Here is a 19,522-nt window from a genome sequence, read left to right on the forward strand (position 1 = left end):
CCTCTCTCTCTCTCTCTCCCTCTCTTCCCCTCCCCTCTCTCCCCCCCCCCCCCCCCCCATGAGATGCTGCCTGAGGCTGCCTCATTATAGGGAAGGCCCTGCCCCTCTTCCTTTAACCATTCACAGAACACCGTGCATCCTGTGTATTATATAAAAATGTCCGTGTCTGGAGTCCTGCTTTAAACAAAAAGCCCTTCTTTTTGTATAAAATATAGCAAAATGCCTTGAACTATTTTAGAAAAAGCACGGCAATAAAAAAACATTGATTAGTTAGAATATAGATATTATTACCAGAAATAATGTGATTAGACATGTTTAAAATATCATGTAACAACTTTGGGTTTGGGCTAGGTCTCTTATGGTCTGTTTCTGTTAAAAATAAATAATTTTAGGATCTTCATACCTGGCAAGCAAAATCTAGAACACTCAGTACCAAACCTATAGCCAGAACAGAATAATTGTCAATCAGTGTGTCCACCTTAAGGCGGTCAACTGGCAAAGTCTTACAGTTTATTTTCTTTAAAAGAAGCAGTCAAAGTGTGAGAAGAAAGGCCTGTCCCCTACCAGCAAGATGTAGAGGAAGACCCTTGCCCTCCATATGGAAGTAGTGGTCTCTCTGCAGAAGTCTAACATGCCCCCTGCTGAGTCAAAACTAAAGCTCTGCTATCAGTAAAGCTCATGCTCCCTGCTAGGGGCATGCTGGGCAATAAGAACATCGTGGGAGGGAACTTAGAGAACAACACAGGTAAAAGTGAGGTATCACAGAGAGAAAGAAGCTGGAAAAGAGGAGAGGGGGAGAGAGGAAAAATAAAAAAATGGGGGGGGGGGGCATAGGGTGAGAGGAAGAGATTTGGGGGGTGGGGGAATGCTGGAAAAAGGAAAGAGTAGCATACTAGTGCATTATGGGATGCACTTTTTGTTTGATGCACTTGGTATATTTACTTGATTTAAACTGAGCATTAGATTGGGCTTTACAGGAAACCAGAACGAGAGAAATATGAAGACTACCACTGCTGCCTCCTCCTCAATATGTTACCTGGCTGTCTCTAGCTTTAATACTTTCAGACATTGATCTGGAACAATCACACATTCTGGAGCTTCAATAAACTATCAATTTTGTATACTTGCTTGGAGTCAATGGGGTTGATTTGCTAATAGCAAATAGGTTGTTAATTTTGCCAAGGAATTTTCCCTTAGCTGAATATGCAGAAATTTGGGTTTGCAAAAAATACCCAAGCACATGCAAGGAGAATTGAAAAAAATATATATATTGCTTGTAGTTAATTGGATGATGTAATTCAACAGATCATTCACTGCCTATTTGCCTTTAGCAAATCAACTCCAATAACTCATAAGGCAATCACTACTGGATCAAGCATGATAGACAGGAAACTAGTATTTTTAAAAGGAAAGTTAGCAATGGCAGCCTCCATACTGCATCTTCTACTTAGGCCTCATTCACATGGGGCGTGCTGTGTTTTTGATGCGTGTGGAGCTGCAGGAAGAAGCGCGTGGGCAGCTCTATGGAGATACAGAAGCTATGTGCCCTCACATGCTGCTTCCTACAGCTCGGAGTTTTGACAGCAGCACATAGATGGTGTACGGCCTCAGACGCATACATTGTGGTCAGATAAAAAAACAGCCCTTCACACTGCATGGGGCAATAAGCCCCATGTAAACGAGACCTAAACCTAACTCCTAAAATATTGCCATAATATCCCCACACGCAGACACATGATCCATTTTACCTAAGCCTAGGTAATTAAAATCTAAATCTAACAATAGCATTTAATCTTAACTTGTAACCCTCCAACATTTATTCAACTAAAGTCTAGCCCTAAACTTTACCATAACAGTAAACTAAACCCCCCGAACTCCAAACCTTGACATTAACCTAATCCAACTCCTAACATTTAGCAGCCCTTTCTGTATCATAGCTCCCTTTCCTGTGCCTGGAGCCGATGCTTCATATCCTCACAATACTTTGCTGACAGATAATACTTTCAGTCACAGGGTACGGAAAAGCTGCTGATCCACTTCCAGAGGGACATAGTGCTCTCAAAGCTTGCAATTTTAAATATTTTAATTGAGCCCCAGCCAAAAATTCTATTAGACTTTTCTTGTTGTCATTTTCAGCTACATATTATTTCTTGGCTGAGAATGTTAAACATTTTCTTTCTCCTGACCATAATTGTATTGAAATATGTGGTGTCTATTGCTGCATCGATTTACCACCAGATACCAATTTATCTGACACTTTAATATTTTGCATTTATCAGTTATTCATTTTCTTTTTTTTATTCAACAAAGAACACATATTTTCTTGTAATATTGGTCCAAAATCCAAGCTGCTTAACTTCACTAACATCTATAAAACAAGACTGCATAGGCACTCTTATTATCATGCTGCTGGTTTGCAATCAGCTTATTTGGAACATAACTTAATCAATATGCTGCAGATGAGGCGATTGCCAACAAGTTTTCAAATTACTTAGTAGCATGAGATAAAAATCTGCCCTGTGTTTTAACTCTAACAGCTTTTAAATAGCTACAAAACCTCTCCTCTTCAAGTACATTAGTGATTTGAAAGGTTTATCTTCTGTAGTATATCCACAAAACATATTTAAAATACAAAATTAAAAAAAAGATACAGTTCAAAGCAGGTACAACCAATCCAACCCACCCCAAGTAGGCAAAGCTTGGTTTAGTGATCTCTCTACCGGCTATTGAGGCTGTTTTACTAAAGAATTTAAGAATATTTTGACAATAAATTGTGTAAATCTTCACGTCAATTATCCAATAATGTTCAGATGAAATAAGTGTTTAAGTATTTTCTTTTCTAAATGGGATTTCTTTTCACATGATTGGATAAATAATGTGAATCCCCACACTGTTTATTTTGCGGACATTCTAAAATTCTTTCGTAAATCACACTCATTGGGGGGAAATTTATTAATTTGGTCACATCATCAGCACCTTTTAAACTCCTGATTTCTAGTGTATATAGTGAAAGATTTCTTATCCAAGTTTATGTTTAATTCTTAAAAGCCTTCATAACAATTATTATTTATAAATTGTGGTAAGCTTGGTGGGAACCTCCTGGATGATAGCTGAATATCTCTGAAGTGCTTAGCTGACTTGATTGTATGAGTTTTCTTTGTGATATTTTAAGAAGTGCTCAGGGGGACTTCTTCAGTATGTAACAGTTTGGACGTTTTTTATTGTCGCAAATGTTGGGCAAAAATACTGCAAAACTGAAAAATTATGCAAAACTTTGTAAGATATGTGTAATGAGTCGCAAACATAAATATGTCGGATTTAGATAAGTCAGAAGAACACTAAAAAAAGATGCATAACAGAGATAAAACTTTACAGTTATTTGGAATATAACGTAATCAATATGCTGCAGATGAGGCGATTGCCAACAAGTGGACAAATTACTTAGTAGCATGAGATAAAAACCTTCCATGTGTTTGGCATTTTGATCTTTGCCAGTAAAAAATTTGTCTAAAACACATTCATAAATTCCCCTAGTGTGTCCAGAAACTCACCATTCTGTAAGTGTTCCCCTCCGTTTTGCTGTTCCTCTGTGGAATCTGGTTCACGGCTCATGTTAATATCTGGGAGATGACAAGGGAAAAAAACTGATTTCAATAATGGGTATAGTTTATTTCTAAACAAACCATTGTATTATAATAAAATTCATTCGACTTTCAAATTCAAGAGTACACATGGTATTATCATATTCATCATGTAGGGAGTATCATCATGTAGGGAGTGGCGGAACCTTTAGCATCCCTTTAAATGTGTTTGAGTTTGTTCCTTTCTCTGCACTCTCTCCAAGAAAATAACACAGAGGAAACCTTTTTGTCCAAAAAAATGAAATCTTGTCTTCTTAGCATCGTCTGTTCCAAAACAGTACCGGGAGTAGAGATGACCTGTCAATTTCCGACCAGTTAGTAAATACATAAATATTGCTTAAAATACTGTGAATACCAAAAGCAGACCCTCCAAAAAAGTCAGGAGAACACTCTGTTGCAATTAGCCAATAAAGTGCAGCTTTTTCCTCAATACAAAACACTTACTAGACACACACAATGGAGTTTTTAGGATTGGCTATCAATCTTAAAAGGAACTCAATCTACCCTCCTTGCCAGTTACACTCATCTATCCCCAAAAACACATGATCCCCCCCCCTTTCCCTCTCAGCCTCCTTCACATCTACTTCCTCACCTTTACAACCTCCCAGATTTTACTTTAACTTGGCAGCTCCAGATGAGACCTGTAGCTGCGTCTTCATTCAGGACAGTATTCCAGGTGAGACAGAAGTCAGTTGGAGAAAAGGAATATTTTATACAAATGACACTGACCCCCCTCCCTCCCCTCCATGAGCATTAACCCTTAGCACACAGGTAAACTAAACAGATAACACAGAGAATTTGCATAGGCCTTAGGCAGTCAGTCATTGCAAATTTGAATAAGATAACAATGTGCTGCTTTCAGGGCATTTAAACTTTTTTTTTCCACATTCTAAAATGAAAGAAAGTAAAAACAAAAAGAAATTGCCAGCTTTGCGGAAAGACATTAAAATATTATAAAATATGTGCTAGTCCAATGTATCCCATTAAATCATAAACACTTTACATATGTACATATACATATTTTAGATAAAATATGTTTTAATATACGCATGGGTTCCCAAAAGACCCGGGACACCCCTGGGCACCTAGACCAAAATGTTAATGGGTTTGTAGTAGACCATGATAAAAAGTTGGTGAAGTTGTTGCCTATGACTCAACATAAAAATGAAATATATAATATTGCTTAAAACGAATAAGAAACAATAAATTATTTAAAAAGATGATAAACAATGTTCCAAAAGTGTAATGAGCAATTTATATATATCATTGTTAATCAACGGTCTAATGTTTCTTCTTTTTTTTTTAATAACGGTTTATTGCATTTTACAAAAGAATAAGAACCGTGGAGGTACAGTAGGTGTTTTGTGATAGGGAATATGCATTGTGAGGTTCAGGTAAATGTACAAACCAAGTACTTAATTAAAAATACCAGGTTCTATAATTATCTACCCAATATTATTCTAAGGAATTGTGAGGGGGAAATGCAGAATGTAGGCAGTAAAAGTGGATGACCAAAATTAAAAGATCATACCTAGGCTGATGGCAAAGGGAACCTCGGACACTCAAAAGAAGACCTAGGGCACGTGCCCTAGGTGGCAGGATTTAGCAACGCCCCTGCACATAGGAATGTTTTACTGACAAAACTTTAGAACTTTATTTGGGTCAACATGTTATTTGCCACAGTCATTTTCAGGACAAAGTGTGCAATGCAGTAGTAGTCACATTGTGAAATGTAGGGGTCCTGATCTGCGGCCCCTGACATCACCAAAGGGCTACAACTAATGTAGATTGCATCACGCTACACTTCTCATTCTTTAGATTATCAACCCATTCTGGAACAGATTTGGCATTTATTATAACAGATAAATCTGATGTATACATTGTCCAGGCAGATACCAATTGCCCACATTGTACATGCACAACAGAAACAAATATTCTCTCTTAAAATTACTGCAAATTTCCCATGCTTAACTGACTTGAGTGTATGAAGCTGAGTTATCTTTGTGATACCTTAAAGTGACATTAAACCCTCAGATTTTTTAACATAAAACAATACTGTAATGTGTGCCTTACTGTAATCCATGGTTGTTTCCCTTCTCTTTGCTGCTCTTCCTTTTAAATCCGTATCTCTTCTCATGCTTGGGGGGAACTTCTGTTTTGCAGCAGACTGCCATGACTCTGGAATGGATACATGGTGTCTGTGTGTAGGTTCACAACCTGAGCCAGCACTACAGGAAGAGGCACTCAGCTGCAAAGGGAAGTTCTCCCCCAGCATGAGAAGACATGAGGATTAAAAGGAAGAGCAGCAAAGAGAAGGGAAACTACCATGGATTACAGTAAGGCACACATTACAGTATTGGTTTATGTTAAAACATCTCAGGGTTTAATGTCACTTTAAGAAGTGCTCAAGAGGACTTCTAGAATATGTGACAGTTTGGAGGGTTTTTAATGTCGCAAATGCTGGGCACAAATACTGCGCACTTCAGAAATGATGCAAAACGTTGACAAATGTGTGCCCAAAACATAAATATGATGAAAGCATTTAAAAAAAGTAATTATTTGTATTATTTAATTTTTAACAGAATGACAGTTATCTGAGTGATATACAATATGTACAGGAAAGTCAGCAGCAGCCCATAGATTTGCTGAAACACTAAGGAAGACTTGTAAAGTGAGCATCCTCTGCAAATCTGCATGGATATACAATATTCAATATAAGTTAGATAGATCAGTAGACAACGCACCAGTTCTACTAGCTGCCCTATGTATTTACTTACATCAGTTCACACACAGTTTGTTGCCCTCACCTTCAAAATAAAAACATTTTTGTCAGCTTTTTGGTTTTGGGAAGCAGAATTTCTAACAAGAAAGCCTAGCTTTCAAAAAAGTACTGTGTAACTAAGCACAGTGCATAGGTTATCCATGTTCTTGTGTCATCATTTGGCCAAAGTTGCTTATGCCAAAAAATGTAGTGCGCGATATCCCAGATAGCAAGGATAACTTGCCACAAACTTGTGGCAGGGTTAAATTGTAATTCTTGTTAGCTTGCTGCACACATTCCCTGGCAAGTTGTAGACTTGCAGAACACGCGCAGCACAAGTTCTAGTTGATACTTTTTGAATTTGTAGCAAAGTTGCTTGGCAAGTCCATAGCAAGAGTCCTGCAGGTCTTAGGCCTGGTTCACACCTGGGCGTTTTACAGCGCGTTCCTACGCTCTGTAAAACGCTCAACATGTGAAAACCAATGATTGCCTATGGGCATGGTTCCCACCTGGGTGTTTTACAGCGCTTTGCAAAACGCCCTATGCCCAAAGAAGTACAGGAGCTTCTTTGGGGCGTATTTGCCGCGCGTATCCATTGGGATACAGCCAGGTAGCCCTCGGAAACACGCGTTTGTCGCGCGTTTTTCTTACCGCGAATCACGGTAAAAACGTGCATCACAAAACACGAGACAAACGCGCATATTCGATACGCCTAGGTGTGAACCCAGCCTTAGCAAGAGCTCTGCAAGTGTACAGCACTTTTGCAAAGCACGTTGATCTGGAGACTGCTGTAATTGTGCAACAAAATTGTGAAGCTTGCCAAGTCTGCAATAGTTTAGCAAGTCATTTTCAAACTTGCAGCTCAATTGCTTGCTATCTGGGATAGCGTATGGACATGTGCAGTACATCTTTGTCAGCAGTGAGAGGAAGGTAATCACTTGTTATTTCTTTCTTTTTTTTATAGTAGTATGTTGGAAATATCATGTGTGAATTTAAAATGCTAGTTTTTCACCATGGACCAATATGTGTGACAGAATACCACACTTCCATTTGTCTAGAAAAACATCCAGATATAATAGTACTAATTAGCAAACCCATCAGCATTTATTTCTTCCCTAACAACACTGTAGTAACAATTATCTATACTGTAGCAATAGTTCATACTTGTTTAGTTTTATTTTCTTACTGGTAGCAGACATAAGAGTATAGAAAATAGTAATGCTGAATTATTATTAATGAGTGTTGTAACAAGAGGCCAACCAATTTTTGGATCTACCGATAATCAGGGGCCGATATTCACAAATTTATACATTTCTGGTATCAGTTAAATTTACAGATATTACCGATAATAAACACTGTGTGTATTTCAGCCAGCTCTTGAGGAACCAGATGAAATTTGCACAGTGGATGCTGCTGTCTGGTTAACATCCCTCAATCAGCTGATCAAAGGACGTGGTCAGAAAATCTATGAAGGAAAAGAGCTGGCAACCATTGAGCTACCAGACCTGTTTGGGGATTCTGACAACGGCCAAACTTTCTCCTTCAGGTCCTCCTTTCATGATTGAGAGCAGGCAGTGGGTAGGTGAAATAGCTAGCCTGCTATTGGCTACTGCAATTTGAAACAGCCAATAGCAGGCTGGCTATTGTTCCCAGCCACTACGGATCAATCAGCAGAGGAGCGGACCTGAAGGTCTGAAGGAGAGCTTTCTTCTTTAGGTCCACTACTCTGCTGATTGATAGCAGGCAGTGGGCGGATTTAATAGCCAGCCTGCTATTGGCTATTAAAATTTGAAAAAGCCAATAGCAGGCTGGCTATTGCACTGCCCACTGCCTGCTTTTTACATTCAGCTACCAGTTTGCGGAATGCTGCTGCCGACAGATGAATGGGGCCGGGGGCTGTGGGGAAGCGGAGGCTCAGCAGGGGATGACTGATATCAGGAATTACTGCCTGATGTTTACATTCAGCTGCTGGAGCAGCAGGATGTAAACAAGATATTGGTACCTGATATCGGTTATCAGTCTGAAAGGTGGCCTGTTATCGGTATCGGTTCTGAAAAATCGGTATCAGTCGACCTTTAGTTGTAACATAGAAAGCTTTCATTTGTGTAGGAAAACTACTCAAAAATATCAATGCATAAAAATAAAAGGTGTTATATCTTGCACAAAAATTACAGGAGCACAATTGTTCTATTTTTCCTTGTACTTCTTCCAGACAAATTGAAATAAATCCTTAAACTAACCATACATGATCTAATTTTGGACGATTCTTGCTGAATCCGTTGGCACCGCCCGTCTCAACCCACTGCTGTTAGAATACCTGTAAAGTGCTTGCTGCTGATTGGCTGCAAGCATTGTTCGGCCAACCATATGCCAACATGTTCTTTCGACAAAAGTCAATCTATTGATTGATTTTTCCAAGGAGGTAGGGACACCCAGGGATTGTAACTCAGCCAATTTCTGCTGAATCGTCTGAAATTTGATCGATGTGTACCCAGCTATAGCGTGGATGGGGGCCCCGCAGGGCTGAGCAAGAGAAATCTAGATGTTTATGGCGACTCATACATCAAATAAGGACTGACAGAAGACATTTAAAACTTGATAAAAGTAAACCTGATTTTTCTCTGCTGCAATTTCACTTTCACTTACAGGTCTCTTCCAAACACTTTAAATGGAGATCGAAAAAAGAAGCAGCAAACTGATGAGCTCATCTCTCTATCACTCTGCTGTGTTCTCCCTTACTCTTTATGTAAACTGCCTTATAGGGACTGTTGGCATTTAAGGATGTATTAAAGAAGACAGAGCTGCTTTAACAAAATATTCCCATTTGTGTGGTTTACACATTTTATATGTTACAACTTCCAGATCCAGTTCAGGGCAGCACATCCTTCTTAAAATACAATTCATTTCTGTACCAACTGCACAAATAAGAGCAGAGGTACTCAAGTCATTTCTTCATGCTGCAGGGGCCACTGATAGTGTAGATGCTGCCTAAAACGAGCAATTTATCAGGCATGTTGACACTAATCAAGGTATATTATAGATCAGAGTTAGCCAACTTCCAGCCCTCCAGTTGTGGTGAAATTACAAATTCGATCATGCAACTGTCTGTGGTATTCATGCCTGTGGCTGTCAGAGTCTTGCAATTCCTCATGGGATTTGTAGTTTCAACACAACTGGAGGGCTGGAGTTTGGCTACCCCTTTTATAGACCACAACTTGTATGACACATGTAGGGTTAATAAGCTTGATACAATGTATCATTAAAACAGAACAATTACACCTGTACCTTTCATCGTATTTCTAGGATGGCTCCAGACTATGGGGGAGATTCCATATAGCATGACGCTTTTCTGTTATTGTGTTTAGTACATATTGGAATTACATATTAGAGAGTCTTGTGCCAAATGTATGAAAGCCACGTGACATAACTCACTTTTACATTCTGCCACTACAGCTGCGACAAATTCATTAAGAAATCCTGCCATCAGTGATACGATAAGTGGAGGTAAATAAGACCTCTTCCATGTTGCAGTAAATCGTATCAAATATGTAATTATTGTGTTGCAGACAAAATTCAGTTTGAGGCAATTTTGTAACAGAATCATATTTACCTTACCCACAGTTACGTGAATTAGTCTCAAGTTGTGCCATTTGTTGCACGGATGGGATACAGATGTCTAATCAGTGTCTACAATGTCTTATGAATTCCATATACTCTGCCTGGCTAAAAGGAAAGTCACAAACTCTAATATTTCATTGGGCCACTTATAGCTTTGATTACTTTAATGCTGTGGCATTGTTTCCAAAAGCCTATGTCATGTCACAAAATGTATTTCCATTCAGAGTTGGATTAATTTTTCACCAAGACCTTGTAGATATGATGGGAGAGTGGGAACACTGTGTAAAGTCTTCTCCAGCACATCCCAAGGATTCTCAATGGGTCTGGACTCTCTGGCAGCCAATCCATGCGTGAAAATGATGTCTCATGCTCCCTGAACCACTCTTTCACAATTTGAGCCCGATGAATACCTGGCATTGTCATCTTGGAATATGCCCGTGCCATCAGGGAAGAAAAAAATCTATTGATAGAAAAACCTGGTCATTCAGTACATTCAGGTAGGCAGCTGACCTCATAATGTTGCTTAGCCCAGACCAACTGCAGCAACCCCAGATCATAACTTTTCCCAAAATCCAGGTGGTGACTTTTTTTTGGTCAGGCAGTGTATTTTCAGGAGCATTAATGAAAGCAAACTCTCTAGCTAGTTAGCTGAGGTTTAGGTTGGGATAGCACAAAACTATTTTTTATTAGTTTTGGAAAGAGTCAAGAATGGTTAAAATGCTTTTTGTTGCCTGTGTTCCATTGGGAAGATTCTCCTTCACGTCTTGTCCTGGAGAGTCAACAGTATGAGATAAGGAATCTCTTTAAAATAAGGGGGGGAAAACACCCTCTTAGACAGTTTCCATCAGAACAGATTTCTCTATTGGAAGATTTCCCCTCATACAATTTAGCATTTCACATTATGTTCTGTCCTACTGACAGTGATCAGCAGGACAGGTAGAGAGGGGAGGCTCACAACCTAATGGAGAAATAGAATAGTAAAAACCCGAGAGGGGTTTTAAGCTTTAAGTTACTGCATCTGGTAATATGTCATCTAGCGGTGAGATGCAACATGTACTGCCCATCCAAATTCAGTCAAATTCAATGGTGTACAGGGTTTTTGCCAATTTTCGGCTTGTTGAGCCAAACTGCTGATGAATTAAACACAGACATGTTCAAACAACACTAGTCAAAGTATTGATATCTGGACTAAAGTTACAATGTGGCATCAAGTTTAGTGCCCGAGAGCATGGTAGAGTCCCCAGCTGCTGATTCTACATAATTTTCTGTTCTAAAAACAGCATTTTGAATAGAACGCTCAAGAAGTGACTGATTTCCACTGCTGATAACTTTCCCTGGCTGCACTAAATGAGAAACTAAAAGATATTTGTATATAAGCCAGTCTACTCTAAACTACTACTACTGTGACAGATTCACTTTAAAGGACCACTATCAATAGCTGTATGTGCTGGGATGGTGCTGGACCACTGACTGAGAAGTAGCAGTATTCAGCTAGAAATGGTATAGCTGTTAATACCTTCTTGTCTCACATGAAAAACCTGTCATCCAAGGTGCTGCCATGGCAAGACAATGATGCAAGACAGATGAATAATCACCTCGATTTAGTAACAGTAATTGGCAGTATTATGATACTTTTTCCTGCTTTACTCAAAGTTTCATTTGCTGCAATTAGAATTATTCAGACTGAACTATTTTTAGTCCATCTATAATTTCCTATTTCTTTATCTTATAACAACCCGGGAAGATACAGGTAACTGAAGTTATAGTATGTTTGGTTGATCACTAACAAACGAACAGGAGCAAAAGGCCAATTATGTCATTGCAGTGAAAGCTTATCATGTTGACATGTATGCAATTATTTAGCATCAGCCATGGTAACCATATTTTCCTGTGATGCCCTATTCACCAATGACGCTTGTTCAGTAGGGCCAGTGCCAAGGGCAGAGTTGTAGTGTAGCAAACATGGTGACCAGTGATGTATCTGTCATAGTGATCAAAATACCTAGGGATGTTCAGATACCAGTGCCGATACTTGGCATTTTCACAAGAACTACCAGGGTTGCTGTGGTTGCAGCTGGGTCCTGGCTTTGGCACTGCACCACAGTCCTGAAATTATTAGTCTGTATTGTGTTACATGACAATAAACAAAAAGGTATTAGTAATTGTATATGTAAGTACTTGGACAAGTACTTGTACTTGGTCTGGAGAAAATGGTATGGTGCATCCCTAATATACTGTATATATATATATTAAACATTATCATACATTAAAACAGGGATGCAGGAATCCAAGTATGTTCCTTCAAAATGACAGCTGCCTTCTAACTTTTTAATTTTTCTCTAGTCTAGTCTTGGAGCTGGAAAAGTATCTATACTTGTACCAAGTATGGTACTTGGTCTCTGAACATCCCTACAAATAACGTCATTAAAATGGCGTCTGAGAGAGCAGTTGTAATGATAAATGATCATAACAAGGAAGTAATGATGCTAAGTATAGACATCTGAGTCAGACAAGCATTAGTTTTATGAATATTGGCTACGTTTGATGGAATGTATGCTTAATAGTATGAGCACTAAGAGGACAGGTATTTGGGTCATAATTGTGGGAAGCATAGAAATCATTCAGTGACTTAATGGCATCCAGAGTGCAAATGTTCTGTTCTATGAAAATGTATGCTTAAAGTGGAAATTAAGTTAAAAATAAAAACATTGTCAGTCGGCAGGCTTTCTATGACAAAAGTGACTGTGTAAGGCTCCATTCACAGGGGTACTTATGCTGCGGCTTGGGATTCCTGCAGCAACAACCTACGGATTCTTGCGTCAGAAATCCCAGGTCACTGTCAGCGGCAGACCATATGTAATCGTCTATGGTACATGGAAGATGGAAGCACTGGCGAGGGAGAAGCACAGCGCTGGAGGGGATCGTTATGGCAGATAAGGCTGCAATAATATGCTAAACTGCAGTGCATACTAGCACATTAAAGCTCCAGGGGGCTTTTTTTTTTTCCTTACTCACTTTAATCCCGCTCGTCACAGCATATAGAAAGTCTACACATTCCTGTAAAAATCCCAGGTTTTTCAGATGTAAAAAAAAAACCAGACCAAGATAAATCACTTCAGAATTTTTTCCACCTTGAGGCTAGTTTCACAACTAGGCGACACCTATTACGCACGGTTTGTGTGTGCAATTTACGTGCGTATATTAAGTTGTGAACGTAAATTGCTCACAAAAATTCTGGCACATTCATGAAAATGGGCAAAACGCATTTAAAAATGTTTTCTATTGAGTCTATGGGAAAAAAAAAAAACTTGCGAAATCTGTCCCTAAGTAGTGCATGTAGTATTTTGTGTGACAGGTGTGTTTCTGCTTGCAACAAAGCACTGACAAAGCCGCGTTATATTACTGAGACCGCTGCATTACTGTCGAGATCCACCCAGCTGCGTGAGTGACAGCTGACTCTGCCTATCTAGAGGCAGAGCTAGCTGTACCCGCCCCCTCCCCTCTCCGTTCCTCCAGGCAGCCCTGGAGGATCGGAGCCGGGGGGGGGGGGGGGACTGACAGTCACCACTCTCTGCAGGGAGATAGGGAGGGAGATATGTATGTATTCGCTCACTTACCGATCTATTGAGCCGACGTGTGCATTGTCACACGTCGGCTCGAACTATGAGGATGAGTGATTTTCACTCACCTCATAGTTCTCCTTTAAAGCTAAACTTTTTTTTCAATCTGAATCCAGATCAAACAAATATACAGTGACCAGCAAAACATTGCTTAACATTTTTGCCCAAACATTTACAGTCATCATGTTTCTGAACATCTGCTTTCAAGTCTCTCAGCTCAGCTTCCCTGAGCTTCATGTCCAGTACAAGATCACAAAGGACAGAGCAGACTCCAGCAACTGTTCATCTACTAGCTTGGAGAAGGGGGGAGAGGGGGCCATGGGGAGGGGAATATCTTGATTTGCTGTGTCTGTGTGTTTGTGGAAACACACACAGCTTACTAGCACACACAAGGGTGACTGCATAGCACTCTGCTTGAGAAAGGAGTCACTCTAAAACAGGAAGTCAAGACCAGTGCTCAGGGGATCAGCTGATTCTGCAGGAAATTAATATTTTTAAACATCAAGGAGCAGCATCCATTGTTAGTGATTCTGTCAGCATTTGAAATAGCTTAAAATCCTTTTGACTTCACATAAGGGGCTTGTAAGCAATACATTGTATGAGCGCTTTATAAATCAGCCCCTAAGTATATTAGTACTTCTTTCATTTCTAGTACTAAACAGCTGAATATTTAATAACCACCATTATCTCTGTGATCACATTAATACAATGTTTTGCACAGGATTTTTCGTAAACGAATGCTTTAGGAAAACTGGAGCTAAAGTGGAATCGTTGCCCATACCAACCAAATACCGTTTAGCATCCTCATAGAGAATGAAAGTTTGAAGTTGAGTGTTTGCTATGAGCAGCATTTCTACTTTCAGCTCACTTTATTAAATAAATATATCTTTTATTTTGTCAGTTCTATCAGATGATGCTAAGAGTAAACACAAGTTCACATGAAATGTTCACTCCTCTTTAACCTGGAATATGCTTTTAAACTATTTCTGTCACCTTTTTACCACATGTATCTGTCGGTGTCTAGCCTAAGTGTCAGGAAGCCAGAACCAACCAGTGTGGCCGGAGTTGGGGAAAGCTACCTTGAGGGGAATTTATCAATTTATGCACGGCAACCAATAAGCTTCTCTGTTTCATTTTCAAAGCTTAACTGAACAAACTGAAGAGAGAAACTGATTGGTTGCCCTGAGCAACTGCTCTAGATTTTGTCTGCTCCAGTTTTGATAAATTCCCATCCTTGTGCTTACCATTTCCTCATGTCTACGGCCAGATTAAGCACAGAGTTTACTAAACTGTTTGACAGAAAATGTCCAGTGTTGTTGTAAATGTGTTAACTTGAAGCATTTCAATTTCTGACAGCAAATTGTAGACATGATCTGACAACCATACGATAAAAAGAGGGTGGGCAGACATTGGGGGGAGTTTATCTAACCTGGAGCATAAAGAATTTGTAGCAATCGGCCAAAGTAACCAATCAGCTTTTATCTTTCATTTTCAAAGCTTCACTGAACAAACTGAAGAGAGAAGCTGATTGGTTACTATGAGCAACTGCTCCAGATTCTACCTGTTGATTTAGATAAATTCCACTCACTGTGTCCACAAATTTAAATGACCAAATATGACATTGTTCCTAGGATCACGCATATTCATTAGGGTTGCACAGATACCAAGTATAGTACTCGGTACAAGTACGAGTACATATACCGATACTTTGCGCTCCAAGACTACACTAGAGACAAATTCAAAAGTTAGGAGGCAGCTGTCATTTGTAAGGAGCACACGGAGCTCCTGGGATTTGTGCATCTCTGTTTTAATGTACGATTTTGTTTTTATTAATATAAATAAAGGGATGCACAGATACCAGTTTTGCGAGTACGAGTACTGGTACTTGCCGAGTACTTACAAGTACGAGTACTGATACATTTTTGTTTATTGTCATGTGACAGTTTTTCTAAAACAATACAGACTAATGATTTCAGGACAGTGACGGAGTGCCAGAGCCAGGTCCCAGCTGCAACCGCTGCACCCCTGGTAGTTCTCATGAAAATGCCAAGTATCTGCACTGGTACTCGAAAAGTATCTGTGCATCCCTAATATTCATTTATGACTAGCTCATAGTTTTGTATTCGCCTGGAACTTTTATTTAAACAAGAACTCCGGGCAAATTAATCCTGAGCCCTTGCAGTGGGTTAAGCCGCACTGTAAGGGTTAAGTGCTCATTTTGTATAAGGAGCTAAAAAAACAAAGATATACTTACCTGAACCACGATCCCAGCTGGTTGCTAGACCAGTCCCCACAGTGTATAGGACATGAGGACGCTAAGAGACATTCCATCGCTGGAGGGGAAGGGCAGCAAAGCTGCAGGGACCGGTCTAGGAGCCAGCCAGGATCATGGTTCGGGTGAGTATATCTCAGCCATCAGGATGATATCAACTTCAGAGCTCATGGTAAACAGCCCTGACCTTGGTGATCTTGGCTCCACTGTTGTGAGCTCCAGCACCATCCCGCACTATTCTACTTTATCTGTAGTCTCAGTTCTTTTCATTAGGAAATCCAGCAGACTCCAGCAACTGGAGCAACTTTTCAATCTAAACAACTGAGAAGAGGTTCTCTTGCTGCCTTTACATTTTTACTGGCTATTGAAAGGCCAGTTTTTGCCAATGTGATGAACACACAAGAGTCAGCTGCAGTAACACAGTAGCGCAGGTGCACAATTGATCCAAAATTCTATATCACCGGTTGCAGATATCGGCCCATATTCTAAAATTGATCATTGCCCCAGAGAAAACTATTTACAAAAAGGAATTGTGAAAAACAGAATCTTTTCATCCAAACAACAAAATAATTGGAGCTTACACCGAACCAGCATCCTGTAAGATCGTGTAATAATTATGTTTAGTTAATGAAGATCTATTGTGATATATTATGTAACTCCCACATTACAGACTATTTCAACTCTACAGCAGAATACACACATACCTTCTATATAGTGTACTCTGCTTCTGAAAGATTCTACGCCTTCTCCTGCCTGACAAAATGAACTCAAGCTTTCTATTTTCTGAAATAATCTTCTACCAAATAAACAAGAATAATTATACTCAGCTAATATAAAGATGTTAGGGATTGCTTAGAAAGCACTTAGATGGGGTAATAATGTAGTGTTTGTTCACAAGAGAAATGCTTGCTGACTCAGATAGTCAATGTAAAAGTGCCCCCTACATTTCTGGTCAGTATAGTGTCTACGACTACATCGGTGGTCTGTGAAAGGCACCCTTACATTGGTGGTCTGTGAAAGGCACCCTTACATAGGTGGTCTGTGAAAGGCACACTTACATTGGTGGTTGTGAAAGGCACCCTTACATAGGTGGTCTGTGAAAGGCACCCTTACATTGGTGGTTAGTAAAATGCTCCCTTACATTAGTGGTCAGTAAAATGCTCCCTTACATATGTGGTCAGTAAAATGCTCCCTTACATTAGTGGTCAGTAAAATGCTCCCTTACATATGTGGTCAGTGAAATGCTCCCTTACATTGGTGGTCAGTGAAATGTTCCTTTACGTTGGTGATCAGTGAAATGCTCCCTCACATAGGTGATTAGTAAAATTCCTTCGTACATTGGTGGTCAGAAGATAAGGATCTTCTTAGACTGGTGATCATTGGGAGAAGGACCCCCATACATTGGAAGTCATTGGAAGAGTCAGTGAGATGGGGGCTCCATCAGGGCCGTCCCTACCTTATTTGCCACCTGAGGCGGCTAGATGGGGGCAACGGTGGGTTAATGCAGTCCGGGCTGAAGGCGAATTTCGGCTGAGCTGTCAGCCAGGCGGGAGGCGGCGAGGAGCCGAGATGACAGCTGTGGGGGAGGCAGTGGGTATCATAGCCATCAACCGGGGGACTGTTAGTTGACTATTCTGCTGTCCCCCCCCCCCCCCTCAAAAAAAGTCTTGTTCGCCCCCCCCCCCCCCCCATGAGATGCCACCTCAGGCTGTCTCATTATGGAGACGCCCCTGAGTTCTATTTCAGTGGTGGTCAGTGGTTAAAATGCGCCTTACATTGGTGGACATTTGGAAGAATGTCCTTCTTACAGACAGCTGAAAAGATCATTGGTGTCAGAGGCTACTTATGTGAGAGGCAGATACTGCTCAAGTAACCCCTAGCAACTTGTAGGAGGAAGGAACCCCAGAGTTCTCTGGAACCCTGGTTAAGAAAGGCTGCTTAGGGGGTCCTTGAGATAAAATAACACACCAGAGGACAGTTTGCACATAGATGCTGCAATAATTGTGTACATGAAGCTGAGAAATAAACTTCTAAACCACACAGGTACCTTACCCTGGATTCCAAATCATGCTCCATATCATGACAAATATACAAATACATTGATCTAATATTCACATGCCTGCACATTGATATGTGTATTATACATACATCTGCATAAACAATCATCATTAATACCACAGAAAGAAAAATCAGCTATATTATTATGACGCCATTAAAGTTGTCACTTATTCTGATTGTTAAAAAAATACAAACCTGGAATTTGCAAATGTTAACATAGATCTCCAGCCAATCAGTAAACTCTCAATCTGTATCACATCAATATCATTTCAGAAGTAGAATCTAAAATTTGCAGGTTTCCTTAATGCAATACTTGGTGATCCTGCCTTCATCTGGCACTTCCTGTTAAGGAGTGACAACACTCTATCCCTGTCTCTGTCACATTGTTACATAGTGGGGACTATCAATGACTTTACCAATGCACAATGTGCAGGCATGTTCTGCCATTCCCACCATGAGGAAGCCCAGCCAGAGCAATACTAAGCAAGCTCCACTGGATCCAATGCATGAAGATAGGAAGTGGCTGCAAAGAGGCTACAGTAGATCAGCAGCACTAAGATGACAAACATGGTGAAAACAGTATCTTCTAAAAAAAAACAAAAAAACCCATAACAGTTGTTTATGATATTCAGTGGCTTAGCAAACCAAATGTCACCCAGTGAGGGTTTAGATCTACTTTAAGAAACTACATTACTACAGTAAGCAGTAAGTTTAGACATAGTTACAAAGTGATGCTATTTTGGGTCTTGATCACATTGCCTGGACAGATAATAGTTATGTCTGCAATGGACAATGATGGAGATGCTTCATGCCACCAGGTGATCTGACTTTCCTTTACCCAGCACAAGTTTAAATGTGAGCCTGTCACATCAGAGACGAGTTCACACATGACATCCGAATGATGGCAGGATCCCAGCAGTACAATCACTGCTCTGACAATGCAGCATACCTGGGTGACAATAGTCCACATTGACCATCCTGCTGAGGGCTCTGTGCTGTGGACGGCATGGAGGTGCTGGATGGCAGGGGGGCAGATGCTGGCACTAGGATGGCACACAGAATTTCAGCTTAGAGAAACCACCACACCTCTCCTGTACAAGGCAACATCCTGCGCCCTTGGCTGGCAGCCCATGCAAAGCATCTATTTGCATAGGGTGACGGGCCAGGAGAGCAGGAAGAAGGGATGGGAGCAGCTGGCAGTTGGAACACCTTCCTAAACCATTTGTGAGCTCCACACCTGTCTGATCCTTACCTGTCACCTGCTTCCATTGGCACTGCCGTGGAACACTGCCACCTGGAGGACACTTTCTTATTAGCAGGCTGTCGCCCGAAATCAGAAGAAAGAAAAGAGATTGATTAAAGGACTCCGGGAATTAAACAAAACCCATTGCAGTGGAATGTCCCCGCACAGCAAGGGTTAAAAGAGCACAAACACAAAAAAATGTTTTGGCTTTAGTCCACTTTTGGGTAAAAGGAGTAAATTTACTAATGTACTCCGGAGACCCAAAGTCAGCATTTAGCGCAGGGACTGGCTCTGCCTGTCTAGAGCCAA

The 19,522-nt window shown here is 40.3% G+C and overlaps 1 protein-coding gene across 1 annotated transcript in view; it reads right to left on the reverse strand.

The window, feature by feature from the left end:
* The window catches only part of POU2F3 (POU class 2 homeobox 3), a 94,708-nt gene extending 75,621 nt beyond the window's left edge, over positions 1–19,087 (reverse strand). The window contains exons 1-2 of the mRNA XM_018559447.1: positions 18,920–19,087; positions 3,552–3,620 (exon numbers count right to left, since the gene is read on the reverse strand). Of these exons, the coding sequence (XP_018414949.1) occupies positions 3,552–3,620; positions 18,920–18,947 (97 nt within the window). The 5' untranslated portion in view covers positions 18,948–19,087. The remainder of the gene's footprint in view (positions 1–3,551; positions 3,621–18,919) is intronic.
* Positions 19,088–19,522: the final 435 nt, after the last annotated feature.

Source organism: Nanorana parkeri, unplaced genomic scaffold, assembly GCF_000935625.1.
Source record: "Nanorana parkeri isolate BGI_ZX_2015 unplaced genomic scaffold, ASM93562v1 scaffold395, whole genome shotgun sequence".
NCBI lineage: Eukaryota > Metazoa > Chordata > Amphibia > Anura > Dicroglossidae > Nanorana > Nanorana parkeri.